Here is a 17,262-nt window from a genome sequence, read left to right as displayed (position 1 = left end):
TGCCGGCAAAGAATTTGTAAGACATGGCTTACGATTATAAGTCATTTAATGACAAAAGCAGCAACAGCAGAATCAGCTACGACAAAAGTACCAGCAACAGCCTGATTCCCAATTTGAAACTTAGACTTTGTCATCACGATGAAGTTGGTGGATCCGCCACCGAAGAGCTATTATTTAAATTTAACAAAAGTTATAATGGCCCGAGAAGTTGTAGTTGTTGTTGTTATGGCAAAAGAAATGTAATAAAATCTCAAAATGTGACAAAATCAACAACGACGGCAATAGCAGATGAATTGAGTTTAAAAAGTCAACGAAAAATAGCAGTGAAGGAAACAAGGACAACAGCAACAACAATAAATAACAATAAAGAGTGTTTGCCACAAAGCCAAACAATAGTGCCAACCATAACAAAAGCAGCTTCATCTTTGCCATCATCGTCATTATTCACACCATCGTCAACAGCGACAACGACGACGTTAACAACACCTACATCAATATACTCAAGGACCCAGTCATCATTGTCGCCATCAACACCCTCAACATTGGCATTCTTGTCTTCCCGAACAAGAGCAAATTTAAGTTGTACATGTGATTCAACTAATGCCTGCTACAAAAACAACAATACCAGTATCATCGACACCTATATCAACAATTCCTCTTCTGGCTGTGTGTCGTCGACGTCCTCATCGACACCATTGTCATCATCGTTAGCTATTTGCAGTTCCACAAGCTTTAGCAATATTCTCAAACTCGGAGAATGGTGTAGAGGTGGCACGGCCACAAGCCAAAGCAACAGTCGAAGCCGAAGCAGCAGCATCAGTTGTCGCAGCACCAGCAGCAATAACAACAAATTTCAGTTTACATCGACACGTTTCATTATCTTCGTTTTATATTTGGTGTTAACGAGCTGTGTTGGCGTTAGCTTGCAATTAAAAAATGGTGAGTACCAACAAAAAATATCGTCACACTCTATGTAGACAGAGTCTCTTTATATCGCCAAACTCTCGAGGAGTAAAGGGAATGAAGTAGAATTTCGTATCTTAGACCATAATAGTTTTCGGTTTCAATGTGATTTTCTGACTGCCTTCAATCTACTCCCAGACATGGTTATTATATTTCAACATCTGTTGCTTAACATGTTTCACTTTTCATAAAATTTAAAACAAAATGTTCCCAATAAACTAAACAACAACTCAGTTACCACGAAAAGATTTTCGAAAAAGTAATCCTCAGAGGCTGAGAACTTTTTTCCTTTTGAGAAAAAAATCATCCAAAGGGACTGAGGGATTTTTTCCTATAGGAAAAAGTCCTGCTCACTTGCTGAGGATTTTTTTACTATAGGAAAAAGTCATCCTCAGTTACCGAGGATTTTTTTCTTATAGGAAAATTCCATGCTCAGCGTCTGTGGACTTTTTTCCTATAGGAAAAAGTCATCCTCAGTGACTATAGAACTTTTTTCCTATAGGAAAATCATCCAAAGCGACTGAGGATTTTTTATAGGAAAAAGTCATCCTTTGTGACTTGGACTTTTCAGCTATAGGAAAAAAATCCTCAGTAACTTAAGTTGAATTTTTCCTATAGGAAAAAGTCGTCCTCAATGCCTGAGAATTTTTTTCCTATAAGAAAAAGTTATCCTCAGCGTCTGAGAAACTTTTCCCTATAGGAAAAAGTCATCTCCAGTGACTGAGGAATTATTCCTATAGAAAAAAGTCATTCTCAGTGTCTGCGGAATTTTTTCCTATAAGAAAAAATCATCCTCAGTCACTGAGGAAGTTTTCCCTATAACAAAAAGTCATCCTCAGTTACTGAGGAATTTTTTCCAATAGGAAAAATTCATTCTCATTTTTTTCTTATAGGAAAAAGTCTTTCTCAGTCACCGAGGAATTTTTTCCTGTAGGAAAACGTATTTCTCAGTTCCAGAAGATTTTATTCCTATAGGAAAAAGTCTTTCTCAATATATCAATTCCTATAGGAAAAAATCATCCTCAATGACTGTGAATTTTTTTTCCTATATGAAAAGGTTAACTCAGTGACTGAGAAATATTTTCCTATATGAAAATGTCATCCTCTGTGACTGGGGAACTTTTTCCCATAGGAAAAGGCCTTCTAAGAAAAACAAATCAGTCTCAGTGAAAAATAACATTTTCTTATTGGAGAAAAATTTCATATAGTAGTTTCTACTATAGAAAAAACTTGTTTTTACCTAAGGAATTTATTCGTATATTTAGAAGGGGATATTTGACACAAACTGGGTAATTGGCGGTAAAATTGCCCTTTCAATTATATCCTCGAAATTTGTTGTTGAAAATCATGCTTTGTAAAGGAGTATCGCGCGCTCTAATTATGTGACTAAAATGTAATGGCGTTGATGATTTGTATGCCAATTAATTTCCTGTTTCGACACATCATCATCAAATTTTGAGTTTTTTGTGTATTTTCAAAGTATTCTCCTCCTGCCCCAAACATGCCTTGGCATAATTTCAGCAGAACCCAACAACAAAAGTAACGTTAAACAAATTTCCTTTAATCACGCAGCAAAAAGGAGGAAGGGAGTGCAACAAAATTTCCTTGTGTCGCAAAATAAACGAGACATTTTTGATTCGTTCGCCAGCTCGTTAGTTAGAAGCGGCATCAGGGAGAAATTGCCAAAAAAAAAACAGAGGAGAACAACGACAAGGCAAACAAAATTTCCTTTGATCGTATTTGTATAATGTTCCTTAAAGTGTGTACCGAGTACACTTTTTTCTACATCTTAATAAGACCGCCAACCAAAATCTGCTTTACACACACACAAATGCTCACTAACACACCAGTATCCAGCAGCATTACAAACTCATCAGTGTTAACATCCTGTGTGAGAGAGCATGGATGGCACCATCATCACCCTTGTTTGCCTTTTTGCCTTCGTTCACTTTTTTCGTGTTATTTGCCCAAGTATTGTCCCATTACATGCAACCAAATAACCAACCAACCATCCCACAGCCAGCCATCAGGTTCATTAACATGCATTGGGTTTTCCAAAAAATAAAATTCACTCACACATACACGCGTGGTCCCACCAGTTCGTGAGGAATGCTGTGTAATCCTGCCAAAAAAGGAAAAAATAAAAATCGGAAAAAATATGTTCCCGGCATAGACTTCAAAAGAACGTCTGGCAAACATACGAGCATACCAATTGCTGCTCACTATGTTCCACATTTTTCGATTTAAATTTCATGAACAATTCCCTGCAAACATTGTAGTATCATCATCAGGATGGTGGTCGTGGTGATGGTGTAGGTGGGTGGGTGTTACGACATTGGGGTAGGATGTGAAGAATGGTGGAACATTTACTGAGGAAAAAGTTGTTCCTATAGGAAAAAATTCTTCAGTGATTGAAGAAGACTTTTTCCTATTGGAAAACATTCCTCAGTCATTGAGGAAAAGTCATTCCTCTTAGAAAAAATCCTCAGGAACTGAGGAAGACTTTTCCAATTGGGTGTTACGACATTGGGGTAGGATGTGAAGAATGGTGGAACATTTACTGAGGAAAAAGTTGTTCCTATAGGAAAATATTCCTCAGTGATTGAAGAAGACTTTTTCCTATTGGAAAACATTCCTCAGTCATTGAGGAAAAGTCATTCCTCTTAGAAAAAATCCTCAGGAACTGAGGAAGACTTTTCCCATTGAAAATAAAATTCCTTTGTGATCGAGTTAGACTTTTTCCAATAGCAAAAACATCCTCTGTGGCCGAGTTGACTTTTTCCAATAGGAAAAAGTCAACTCGGCCTAGGAAGAATTTTTTCCAATAGGGGAAAAAACCTCTGTGGCTGAGGACGACATTTTCCTATAGGAAAAAATCCCAGAATCTGAGGAAATCTTGTTCTTATAAGAAAAAAAAATCCTCAGCGACTGACTAAAACTTTTTTGTATTGGAAAATCTCCTCAGATCATGTGGTTGACCATTCCAATAAGAAAGCATTTCGAAAAAAAAAAATCATTTTTTTTATAATATTTTCCTATAGGAAAAAATTCTTCAGAGTCTGAGGAAGAATTTGCCCTATATAAAAAATATGTTCAGTGTCTGAGGAACACTTTTTCCTAAAGGAAAAATTCCTCAGAGGCTGAGAAAGAATTTTCCTATTGGAAACAATTCACAGCTACTGAAGAAGACGATTCCTATTGGAAAAAAATTCCTCAGTCACTGAGGATGACTTTTTCGTATAGGAAAAAACCTCAGTGGCTGATGAAAACTTTTTCCTATTGGAAAAAATCTTCAGTGGCTGAGGAAGACTTTTTTCCTGTTGAAAAAAAAATGTATAAGCTACTGTACAAGACTTGTTCCTACTGAAGAAAATACTCAGCTACTCAGGAAAACCTTTTTCCAAATAAAAAAAAATAGATCATTGTCTGAGGAAGACTTTGTTCTTTGGAAAAAAAAAATCCTCAGCAACTGAGAACGACTTTTTCCTATTGGAAAAGATTCTCAGCTACAGAGAAAGAATTTTTCTATTGGAAAAAATCCAGAGAAAGACTTTTTCTCGTTGGAAAAAAATCCTTAGCTACTGATTAAGACTTTTTCCAATTGAAAAAATTGCTCAGCTAATGAGAAAGACGTTTTCCTATTGGTTCTTTGTTCTTTGGAAAAAAAATCCTCAGCAACTGAGAACGACTTTTTCCTATTGGAAAAGATTCTTAGCTACGGAGAAATAATTTTTCTATTGGAATAAAATCCAGAGAAAGACTTTTTCCCGTTGGAAAAAATCCTTAGCTACTAATTAAGACATTTTCCTATTGAAAAAAAAGCTCAGCTAATGAGAAAGACTTTTTCCTATTGGAAAAAATTCTCACCTACTGAGAAAGACAAAAAAAAAAATCAGGCTCAGAGAAAGACTTTCCTAATGCAAAAAATCATCAGGACCAGAGAAAGATTTTTCCCATTGGAGCTACTCAGCTACTGAGGAAGACTTTTTCCTATTGGAAAAAATTCCTCAGCTATAGAGGAAGACTTTTTCCTATTGGAAAACTGAGGAAGATTTTTTTTCTATTAAAAAAATTCTTTGCTACTGAGAAAGACTTTTTCCTATTAGAACAAATTCTCAGCTACTAAGAAAGACATTTTCCTAATGGAGAAAAATCTCAGCTACTGAGGAATACTTTTTCCTATTGGAAATAATTCGCCAGCGACAGACTTTTTCCTATTGGAAAACATTTCAGCTACTAAGACATTCATATTCGAAATTATCCTCATCATCTGAGGAAGGCTTTTTCCTGTAGGAAAGAAAATCTCTTCTAGTGATTATGCATTTTTTCATATCCTGGATATTTCGAACCCACTGTCCGTTCTCCACCAAACATCCTTCCGGTTTCTTTAATTTATTTTTAACTCGTAACAAATTATTCGACAATTTTCCTCCAATTTTCGTTACGTTTTTTTATTTTTTTTTGGTGATATGACACTACGTAGTTTTTGTCTCGAAATGATACACTGAGAGAAAGAGCGAAAGCGACCCTTCCTTTGGGTTTCCTGATCCGCATCGTTTGTATTTCCCTGGATTGTGGTTGGTTGCTCCGTTGTTAGTCGGCTACATTGCGGAATGAAACTTTACGACAAAAGACAAACAGAGTCGTCTGTCGTCGGAGAGATAGAGGTAGAATTGTGTAGTGTAGTAGTAGTCGTGTTTCCTACCCTGGCTGGCTGGCATACGGAGGACTATGGTCGTTTATTCTGCAAGTGGCACCACATGTAAATTATTTCGCCTTGGGCACCCTTTAATGCATTGAATTTTCAATTGTTTGCACATGTATTTTGTTCTGGTCATTGTTTTTGTTGCCATTATCGGGGTGGTAGAGCGGGAAGAGGGGGGATAGTGGCTGTGTTCAGTGAAGTTTCAGTTGTAATTGCTTGCTATGGTTCAGGTTATTTTCATGGTTGACAATGGTGTTAGTTGAGGATTTACCTTTTAATGGCTGTCAATACCTCGGGTAGATTATTTGGAAGGCCTTATTTACGAAGGCAGGCGGGGGTAATGAAATTGAAAACCTTATTTAAATTATTGTCGCAAATAATTTCTAACAAAATTTTCCAATTGGCATAATTACAAAGAATGAAAGAAAGAAGCCAAAAAGTTTTTTGTTTTTGTCATTAGAAAAGTTTTTGATATTATTCGTATTGTTGTTGTTTTTGTTGCGGCATCATTTGTTGCTATATAATTATGGTCCAGTGATTATCATTTAATTAAAGTTGAAATTAAAAGGGACACCCACCAGCAACAACAACGACAACAACAATTTTGAAATGATGACATTCTCGCCTGACCAAAAATTGTCATAATTAATGAATTCATGTTATTTGCACTTTGCGAAGGCAGGAGGCTGGTAGGCAGGATGAATGGTAGGAGGTTATGGTTCAAATGCCAAAAAACGAATTTTTGCAATAAATTCTTGGAATTTTAATGAGAAACTGAGAAACTTCTTTTGTGAAGCCGATAAATAATGTTACACAAGATGTTTGTCTAATTATGTTTTAATTAGAAGGGGAGATTTTATGGGGGGAAGAGAATAAAACAACCCTCCAAGAAGTATGAAATACAAACTTTTAATAGGTAGGGTGGCATATATCCGACAAAGAAGAAATCCTAAGCAATCCTTAAAAAAATTGCTCAGGTCTCAATAGGATTTTTGCCTATATGAAAACAATTCCTCAGTTGATGAGGATGACTTTTTCCTATCGGAAAAAAATCTTATTTAGTGAGGATGTTTTTGTCCTATAGGAAAAAAATCTCAGTTAGTGAAGATGACTTTTTCCTATAGGAAAGAAACCTCAGTTACTGAGGATAACTTTTTCCAATTGGAAAAATTCATCAGTGACTGAGGAAGATTTTTCCCATTAGAAAAAATCCTCGGTGACTGAGGAAGACATTTTCCTATTAGAAAAAATGTCTCAGTGACTGAGGAAGACATGTTCTTATTAAAAAAATCCTCAGTTACTGAGGAAAACTTTTTCCTTTGAAAAAAGAAACTCTATTTACTGAAGATGGCTTTTTCTTATAAGAAAACTTACCTCTTATTATCATGCTGCTTCCCTGTTACTGAGAATGTCTAAGCTGCTGAGGATAAAATTTTCCTATTGGAAAATAATTCCTCAGTAGACGATGGTGAAATTTTCTTATTGAAAAAAAAATCTCAGCGACTAATGATACCTTTTTCTTATATGAAAAATGTCTAAGCTGCTAAAGATGACATTTTCCTATTGGAAAAAACAAATGTAAATGAAAAATGAATTGGAATAAATTCCTACGTTACTGAGGATGACATTTTCCTATTGAAAAATATTCCTCAGACTTTTTCTTATAATAAAAAATCCTGAGGATGACTTTTTCCTATATAGAATGCGTTGCTGTGGATGCATTTTTCCAACAGGAAAAAATCCTCGGTTACAAAAAATGACATTTTTCCTATAAGAATTTTTTTTCAGAGGATGACTTGTTTTATTTGAAAATGACTTTTTCTTATATGAAAAATATCAAAAAAATATCGCAGCTCTTGATGATGAATTTTTTCATTTAGGAAAAAATTCCGCTGCTGCTGACGATGACATTTTCCTATTGGGGAAAGCTTCCTTATTAGAAAAAAACCTTCATTTAGGAAAAAAAATCCTCAGCTGCTGAGGAAGACTTTTTCTTATTGGAACAAATCCTCAGAATTTTTTCTCTGGGAAAAAAATCGTCAGAGGATGACTCTTTCCTATAAGAAAAAAAATTACCTAGTCGCTGAGAAAAACATTATCCCATAAGAGAAAAAGAAAGAAATTGGTTTTCAAATTGGAAAAAAATCTGTAGATAATGAAGAATTTTTCCTATTGGAAAAATGCCTGTTAATGACTTTTCGAATAAAAAAATATTGTTAGTAACAGAGGATGACTTTTTTCTTACTGAATTTGTTGGAATTTGAGGAAAATTTCCAATAAGAAAATATTTTTAATGGGGTTTTAAATTGAAATTAAATTGATATTATTCCTCCATTCATGTTCTTTGAAATAACAAAGAGACTAATAGACTCTTTCAGAGAATTGTAAAGACTTTGTAAATGGCCAAAGGTATTTTCTGTCTCAGTCTCAGTCTCGCTCTCCTCTCCCTCTCCCTGCCTTACCTCTTCGTTAATCTAGTTATTCACATTTAACACTAAGGCTCTCTTTGTAAAACTAAACTCTTTACCCCACTCAATCAGACTATTCTGCATGTCTGCCAATGTCTTTGCTTTGATGTCACCATGTATTTTGCCTTATATAGTCCTCCTCCTGTATCCCATATCCTTTTGTGTCCCTGTCCGGCCTCAAAAGGAAAACCACTATTATTTGAAATTAATTAAAAAGAAAATCAACATAATATCAATGCAATGGTCAAGTGAAGTAAAGTCAACTTATTTTCTGCATAATTTATAGAAAATAAATGCACAGAGAATGGCAAAGCCATAGCCGAAGCCAGGGCAGCAGCAGAAAAAACTATAAAACTTTATTAAACCCAGGACCACAAAAAACAAACGAACGCACACACATCCACCCAGGAGGAGAAGAGATTCCCTTAACAGTATTATAGCGGGATAGTTTAGTTATATCAAAGAGCTCTATATATAATGTAGCTCTAGGATAACCGGAGCTCCAGCAGACAAGCACCCTCATTCCCACAACTCAAACAGGGGACTCCTCAGCTCGACTCCGCTCCACTCAAGTTAAACGAATGAATGAATACTCTCGGATGATGATATTAACAACATTTATCTAAAAGATAAGTACTCTGTGTGACTTAACTAAATATACGAGGACTATGACGACGATGGATGACAAATAACAAAAGTCCTTGAAAGTAAAGTGGAGGGGGGTTGGATGACTCAATGAATGGTGAGACAGTAAAAGGACACACTGCTGGACCATTGGCAAAATGATGCTATTAGGGTAAAAAGGATATTTAACGTAATAAAAGTCCTTAAAAGGATGATGGAGGGGAGAGTGGGGAGGCGGTAGTGAATGCAAAGAAACCAAATCAACTTCTTTATGTGGTGCCAAGGATTGGAGGACAAAAAACTGCCAACCTACCATCCAACAGCCGTATTGTTGACACAAAAGAAGGACTTGTTGTAGTTGTTGTTGTATGGCCAAAGTACCATAAAAGGATACGCACAGTTCTTTTTAACAGTGGAAGAATTTAAGATTCTGATAAGAAATGCAAAATCCATAATTTGGCTCATCTGAGTTAAGTTTCCAATAAGAACTCCCCAATCATCCCCAGTAGAAGTTGGAAATCTGGAATTCAGCCTGACTGAATATAAGTTCCAATAGGAAATCTTCTACTCAGCCAAGCTGAATATAAGTTACAATAGGAAATCTCCTACTCAGCCAAGCTGAATATGAGTTCTAATAGGAAATCTTCTACTCTTCTATAGGAGTTCCAATTGGAAATCTTCAATTCAGACTGGGTGAAAAAGGGTTCCAATAGGAAATCTTCAATTCTAATCGGAAATCTTCAATTCGGCTCTAATAGGAAATCTAGAATTCAGCCTGACTGAATATGAGTTCCAATAGGAAAACTTCAATGTAGGCGGGATGAATCTAAGTTCCAGTAGGAAATCTTCAATTCTAATAGGAAATCTTCAATTCGGTTCTAATAGGAAATCTAGAATTCAGCCTGACTGAATATGAGTTCCAATAGGAAAACTTCAATTTAGGCGGGCTGAATATAAGTTCCAATAGGAAATCTTCTACTCAGCCAAGCTGAATATGAGTTCAAATAGAAAATCTTCCATTCTTCTATAGGAGTTCCAATAGGAAATCTTCAATTCCGACTGGGTGAATAAGAGTTCTAATTGGAAATCTTCAATTCAACCAGACTGAAAAGAGTTCCAATAGGAAATCTTCAATTCACCCTGGCTGAATGAGAATTCCAATAGGAAATCGTCTATTCTGCCTGGCTGAATGAAAATTGCAATAGGAAATTTTCTAATCAGCCTGTCTAAATAAGAGTTCCAATAGGAAATCTGCAATTCAACCAGGCTAAATATGATTTCCTCAATTAGAGTTCCAATAGGAAATTTTCAATTCAGTCTGGCTGAATAAGTGTTCGACCTAGAGGATTTAATTTTCTGATTGGAAATTTACAAAATGAATAAAAATTATAATGAATAAAAATTCCAATTGGAATTCTTTTATTATGAATATGACTTCCGACCAGAAATCTGCTAATTAGTTCTCTAATTAGACATTTACAAATCAGACTGCCTGAAAAAGATTTCTGATTAGAAATTTGGTTTATCGGAATTGGGTTTCCAATAGGAAACATGCACCAGCAGAACTAGAGTTGCTATAGGAAATTTAGAATTTTGCCTGCCTGAATCGTGTTTCTAATTGGATATTTGCAATTCTACATAGTTAAATTAGTTTTCTTATAGGAAATCTAGAATTCTTCTCACCTGAATTTGGTTTCTAACAAGAAATGTGCAATTTAGTTTAGCTGAATTTGATTCCCAATTGGAAATTTGCAATTTAGCGTAGCAGGATAAGGTTTCCAATAAGAAAGCAATTTAATGAATTATATTTCTAATTAGAAATCGGCTTGCAGCTTTGATTAGTTAAGTTTCGAATAATAATTAGTTAAGTTTCGAACTCGAATTCGTTTTCCAATTGGAAATTTGAACATGATAACAGATAACATGAATTGGATTTTCAAATGGAAATTTACAATTTAGCTTAGCTATATGGAATTTCTAATAGGAAATCTGCCAATCGGGATAGCTAAATTATGAGTCTAATAGGATTTCTTCAAATTAGATTAGCTGAATATGATCCATCTAGTTAAAAAAACTTCAATTCAGCTTAGCTGAATTTTTAGTTTTGATACGAAATCTGCAATTTACTGAAATTCCAATTAGAAAAATTACCTTTAGTTGTGCTTAATTAGGTTTCCCGTAGAATTTCTTTAATTTAGCTTAGCTGAATACAGTTTCCGCTTGAAAATCTTTAATTCAGCTTAGCTGAATAAGAGTTCTTATTGGAAATTTGCAATTCAGTTCAGCTGAATTGAAGTTACAATAGTTAAGTCCAGCTGAATTAGGTTTCCTATGAAATTTCTTTAATTTAACTTAGCTGAATTAGGTTTCTACATGAAAATCTTTAATTCACCATAGCTGAATTATGTTTAATTCAGCTTAGCTGAATTGGAGTTCCAATTTTAAATCTGCAATTTATTCCAGCTGAATTGAAGTTCCAATTGGAAATCTGTAATTTAGTTCAGTTTTATTGGAGTTCTAATTGGAAATTATTAATTTAGTTCAAATTTATTGGAGTTGAAGTTCCAATTAGAAATCTTGAAATAAGTCCAGCTGAATTGCAGTTCCAATAGGATTTTTTCAATTCAGCATAGCTGATTTGGGTTTCTGATTGGAAATCTTAAATTCAGCTTAGCTGAATTGTGCTTCTGATTGGTAATTTTTAATTTGATTTCCTCTAATAAATCCCTGTTACCCACTGTCCCTCTTAAAAATCCTTTGCAAGCTGAAAATCTTTAATACAGCTTAGCTGAATAAGAGTTCTTATTGGAAATTTGCAATTCAGTTCAGCTGAATTGAAGTTACAATAGTTAAGTCCAGCTGAATTAGGTTTCCTATAAAATTTCTTTAATTTAACTTAGCTGAATTAGGTTTCTACATGAAAATCTTTAATTCACCATAGCTGAATTATGTTTAATTCAGCTTAGCTGAATTGGAGTTCCAATTTTAAATCTGCAATTTATTCCAGCTGAATTGAAGTTCCAATTGGAAATCTGTAATTTAGTTCAGTTTTATTGGAGTTCTAATTGAAAATTATTAATTTAGTTCAAATTTATTGGAGTTCCAATTGGAAATCTGCAATTTATTCCAGCTGAATTGAAGTTCCAATTAGAAATCTTGAAATAAGTCCAGCTGAATTGATGTTCCAATAGGATTTTTTTCAATTCAGCATAGCTGATTTGGGTTTCTGATTGGAAATCTTAAATTCAGCTTAGCTGAATTGTGCTTCTGATTGGTAATTTTTAATTTGATTTCCTCTAATAAATCCCTGTTACCCACTGTCCCTCTTAAAAATCCTTTGCAAGCTGAAAAAAAACTGTCATCAAAAGATGAAACCGGAAAGAAAAACAGACTCTATCGGAATGAAGCTTGTGGTCATGGCGGAAAATAAAGCTCAACTACAATTTAATATGATGCTCTTCAATAAAAAGCATTTAAAATTCAATATACGACTTTGAGGACGACGCTGGTCGTTAAAGAAAAAAATGCATCAATGCAGTAGTGGCAGCAGCAGCACCCAAGTATCCGATACTCCTACTCAAAGCATACAATGAACGTAAACGGGCAGAGCAGCGGATCATGCCAAAAAAAAAGCCGATTTTTTCGGTATGTTTTTATATTACTTTTTCCAGCTTTGTGTGTGACTACCAAAAAAAAAACTACGAACAGCAACTTCGAACGGAAGAACATTCCGCAAGATATACAAATTGAACATTGAACGCTTTGAACGACGATGACGGCATTGATGGCAGGGGCCAAAAACGAACGAAAATTTCCATAAGGAGAAAAAAATCGACAACTATTCGAACCGTAGCATAACAAGCCAAGCATATGAATATAAGCGAGCTCCTCTTCTTCTTCCTCTTTTGACATCCTGTTCTTCGTTCGGGGTATTTTTTCGCTTCGTAGTTTTTTATTTCTGCTGTTGTTGTTTTTGTTGCTGCTCTCCTTTGACTATTATGTTTTTCTTTGTCATTGACATTGCACCAATTTTCCAGAATATTTTTCCTGAATGTTCATGTTTTTTTTTTGCCAGTATCCGCATCGGCATCATCATCAGCGGGAGTATCACAAATATTCATGGCAGATGCCAAAAAAAAAAAATTGGAGACCCTCTCAAAGGCATTGAGAAAGTGCAATAATGAAAGAAATGAATGAATGAACGAACGGAACGGAAAGCTTGCGGGGTGACTGAGCGAGCGGGTGGTGAATGATAAAGACGCTTAAAAGGCAAAATAAATACAGAGTGTTTACATCAAAAAGTCCTTTGACTATTCTAGTGAAAATACACCCGAGAAAATACCCAAAACCAAAAGTGGACAATTAGTTATAAGGACTTTGGGTGAGGACATTTTTTGGGACCACAGGGCCACTTAAAATATAACAACTGTCAGAGGGGTATTTAACACCCTTTGCAGGCCAAATTTTTGTAAGCTTCCTTGGAGGAAGTCTTAATTGTCCTGCCATCTCCTCACTTTGTTGCCTCAGATAATAACTTAATTTTTCCCTGGTGTATTGCCAACTTCCATCCCCCCAACACTTGCAAAAAAATTTACATTGATGACAGGCAGCAGCCCTTTCTCTCTGTGTGTGTCACTAACAAAACTCCCATCCTTTCTTTCCACTTCCCTCTCCCTTCACCTCTCTTGGCATTTTTTAAAGTTTCACTTTTTTCTCCAAGTAAACTGGAAATCATCCTGCTCCACTACCAACTCCACTTTTTGTGTTAAAGTCTTTATTTCATCAAAAACTATGATGCCGCCAAAAATAGAAGGGGCCAAGGGGAAGGAGGATCAGGGCCTGACAGTTTGTGAACATCAACAGTGGCATAAATAAACGTTTTTTGTTGTGTTGTTTTGGTTTGAATTCCTACTTCTCTATGTCGTCCTTTGCCTGAACCATTAAACTAACTAACTACACATATGTGTGTGTGAGTATATGTGTGTGTTTGTGCACACACATGTTGTGTGTGTCATCTACACATGCTATTGTGGTAGTGGTATTACCCCACCACAATATTGGGATGTTCACATTACGAAATGTTCGGGTGAATGTTTTTTTTTTATTTTCATTGGAGTGCACTTGCAGAAAATTGCAATGCAATTTCCAATAAGAAATCAGCAATTCAGCTAAGCTGAATAGGAGTTCTAATAAGAAATCTTCAATATAACCCTGATGGATTGGAATTTTAATAAGAAATCTGCAATTCTGCACAGCTGAATTTGATTTCCAATTGGAAATACGTAATTTGGCGCAACTGAATTATATTTCTAATTGAAAATCCAATAGGAAATCTGCAATTCAGCTCAGCTGAATTAGATTTCTAATTGGAAATCTGTAGTTTGGCTCAACTGAATTAGAGTTCAAATAGGAAATCAGCAAATCAGCTCAGCTGAATTATATTTCTAATTGGAAAACTGTAATTTGGCTCAGCTGAATTAGAGTTCTAATTGAAAATCTGTAATTCAGTTCAGCTGAATTAGAGTTTCAGCCTGGCTGTATAAAGGTTCCTATAGGAAATCTTTAATTCAGTTTGGCTGAATAAGAATTGCAATAGGAAATCTTCAATTCAGCCGGGCTGAATAAGATTTCCAATAGGAAATCTTCAATTCAGCCGGGCTTAATAAGAGTTCCAATAGGAAATCTTCAATTCAGCTTGACGGAAAAAGAGTTCCAATAGGAAATGTTCAATTACGCCTGGCGGAAACAGAGTTCCAATAGGAATTCTTCAACTCAGTTCGGCTGAATTAGCTTTTCTATAGGAAAACTTCAATTCAGCCCGGCTGAATTAGGTTTTCTATAGGAAAACTTCAATTCAGCCCAGCTGAATTAAGGTTTCCTTAGGAAAACTTCAATTCAGCCCGGCTGAATTAAGGTTTCTATAGGAAAACTTCAATTCAGCCCGGCTGAAATAGGTTTTCTATAGAAAATCTTAAATTTAGCTTAGATGAATTAGGTTTTCCTTGAAAAATCTATATATATGCTTTGCTGAATTAGGTTTTCTATAGAAAATCTTCAATTCCGCTTAGCTAAATTAGGGTTTTCTTGGAAGATCTTCGATTCTGTTTAGCTGAATTAGGGTTTTATGGGGAAATCTTCACTTTTGCTTAGCTGAATTAGGTTTTCTATAGAAAATCTTCAATTCAGACAAACTGAATTAAGTGTTCAATAGGTAAACTTCAATTCAGTTAAGCTGAATTAGGTTTCCAATTCAATTCTGCTTAGCTGAATGGGGGTTTCTATACAAAATCTTATTTTTAAGATAGAAAATCTTCATTTTTGGTTAGCTGAATTAGGTTTTCGCTTAGCTGAATAAGGTTTTCCTGGGAAAATCTTCAATTCAGCTTAGCTGAATTAGGTTTTCTTTAAAAAATCTTCAATTCAGCTCAGATGAATTAGGTTTTCTATAGAAAATTCAACTTTGCTGAATTAGATTTCCTGTAAAAAATTAGCAATTCCGCTAAGCTGAATTAGGTCTTCGGTCTGAAATCATCAATTCAGCTTAGCTGAATTGACTTTCTTTTGGAATTTTCTCACTTTTAATCAGTGTACCCACTTCTTCTATCAATGTATTGCTGAATCTACATTCCAGATTATGTGAATGCCGGTATTATCCGTCTGTTTGTCTGTCTATATGTCTGCCTCTACTACAATCAGTTGTATGTCTGTCTCTACAACTATTCCATTATTCCCTTTTTCGGTAGTACGCTGCTGATTCTCCTGCCGTTCATAGCTCACATTGTTGGCGTAGTGTAGTTCAAAGTAATCATGTGCTGTATGATTGTGTGTGTGCACATGTGTGTGTTTGTGACACTGTCTGTCTGTCGGTTTGTCACTGCATTGGCAGTATCAGTGTTAGCCATGTTAGAGAAATAAAATCAACGGCAACAAAAAAATAAAATGAACAGCAAAGCTCGGAGTTGTTGGAGTTGTTTATGTTGGGACAGAGAGGGTTGGGTTGGGTATGGTATGATGTTGTAGGAGTTGGTTGGTTGTTTGTTGTACCAAAACTCTTTACCAGCTACTGGGTTGTTTGGCTGTAGGAAAAAAACTGTTTTTTCGAAATGGTGACTTTTCCCACTTCGCCCGGTCTTGGCTTCCATCCTGATGAATTTTCTTGCACTACTGCCGTTTTGGATTTAACATCGCTTTCTGTCAGTCCTTATTCTTGTTCGTTTTTTTTCTGAAATAGTTGTCCTTGTAAAGCTCACACAGAGTTTTGTGTTTTTGTTCCATTTTTTGTTCTGCTGTTATTGTTGGCTGCTTTGCTGGCGTTCATTCTTGGAGTTGTAAAGGAATTTAGCGGAGTTTTTTTTCCTCGTATTCCTTCATTCCGCGTGCATGCATTTGTGTGCGAGCACGTGTGTGTGTATATGTGTGTGTGTTCTCTCATCTCCATAGCGTGTAAGCGCTTATGTAGATTTGTAATAAAAGTAATAATCATAGAAAGGAATACGTTACGCACACACACAATTCTAAGAAACACGACACGCACCCACACACTAGCTCACACACACTCCTTCACTCTCTGACACATTATTCCTGCAAAAAAGGACATCAAAGGAAATTGTGTGTGTTACGCAAACATCATCAACATCACTTTTCATCTGCAATTTTCACGGTAACACTTGAGTAAACAGAGAATGCTTTACCGCCATCGCCACCAGCACCATCACCTTCCCAAGCGTCCCGACCTCCCGCAACTTCTGCTCCGGGTTTTTAACGTAGTTCTGCTCCTTCTTGTTGTAGTCCTTTAAGGAAATGAAATTTAATAGTGCTGTTATGAACATTTTAAAACGAGTTTGAGATGTGTGTCGGTGTGTGTGTGTGTGAGTGGTAGTTTATTTTGGAAGCCTTTGGCAGATTCGGATAAGATTTGGTTTTGAAAGATTGAAAAATTGGATTTTAATATTAAAGGGAAATTTTATGGTGGAGGAGAGCGGGTATTTGAAGTAAATTTAAAATATATAAGAAAAGTACAAATTAATTTTGCTGAATTAGATATTGAAATATTTTCTATTGGAAATTTGTAGTTATGATTAGCTGAATTAGGTATTAGTTGGAAAATCGCTTAGCTGAATTAGATTTCTTATAAGATATCGGCAGTTCGGCGATGCTGAATTTTTATTCTGATTGGACATTTTTAATTCCGCTCAGCTGAATACGGTTCCTGTTAGAAAATATTTTATTTACCTCAGCTTAATTTGATTTCCGATTAGAAATCAGCAATTCAGCACAGCTGAATTCGATATCTGATTGGAAATCTGCAATTTCGCTCAGCTGAATTATGTCTCTAGTTGGAATTCTAAAATTCTACTTAGCTGAATTCGGTTTATGATAAGACATTTTCAAATCTTCAGTTCCGCTCAGTTAATTAGGTTCTTATTGAAAAATATTTAATTTACCTTAGCTGAATTTGATTTCTGATTGGAAATCTGGAATTTCGCTCAACAGAATTATGTC

At 35.4% G+C, this 17,262-nt stretch overlaps 1 protein-coding gene across 1 annotated transcript; it reads left to right on the top strand.

Moving 5' to 3' along the window:
• Window positions 1–23: 23 nt before the first annotated feature.
• On the top strand, window positions 24–939 carry LOC133336053 (uncharacterized; the record flags this gene model as incomplete). Its single annotated transcript, XM_061544347.1, has 1 exon — window positions 24–939. A coding segment is annotated over exon 1 (916 nt), but the record flags the coding sequence as incomplete, so codon positions are not given.
• Window positions 940–17,262: the final 16,323 nt, after the last annotated feature.

This window comes from Musca vetustissima, unplaced genomic scaffold (assembly GCF_032173495.1).
Source record: "Musca vetustissima isolate MV318-11 ecotype Yass unplaced genomic scaffold, APGP_CSIRO_Mvet_v1 utg1449, whole genome shotgun sequence".
Classification (NCBI taxonomy): Eukaryota; Metazoa; Arthropoda; class Insecta; order Diptera; family Muscidae; genus Musca; species Musca vetustissima.
Note: the sequence above shows the minus strand (reverse complement) of the source record. Positions and strands in the feature narration are given on the sequence as shown.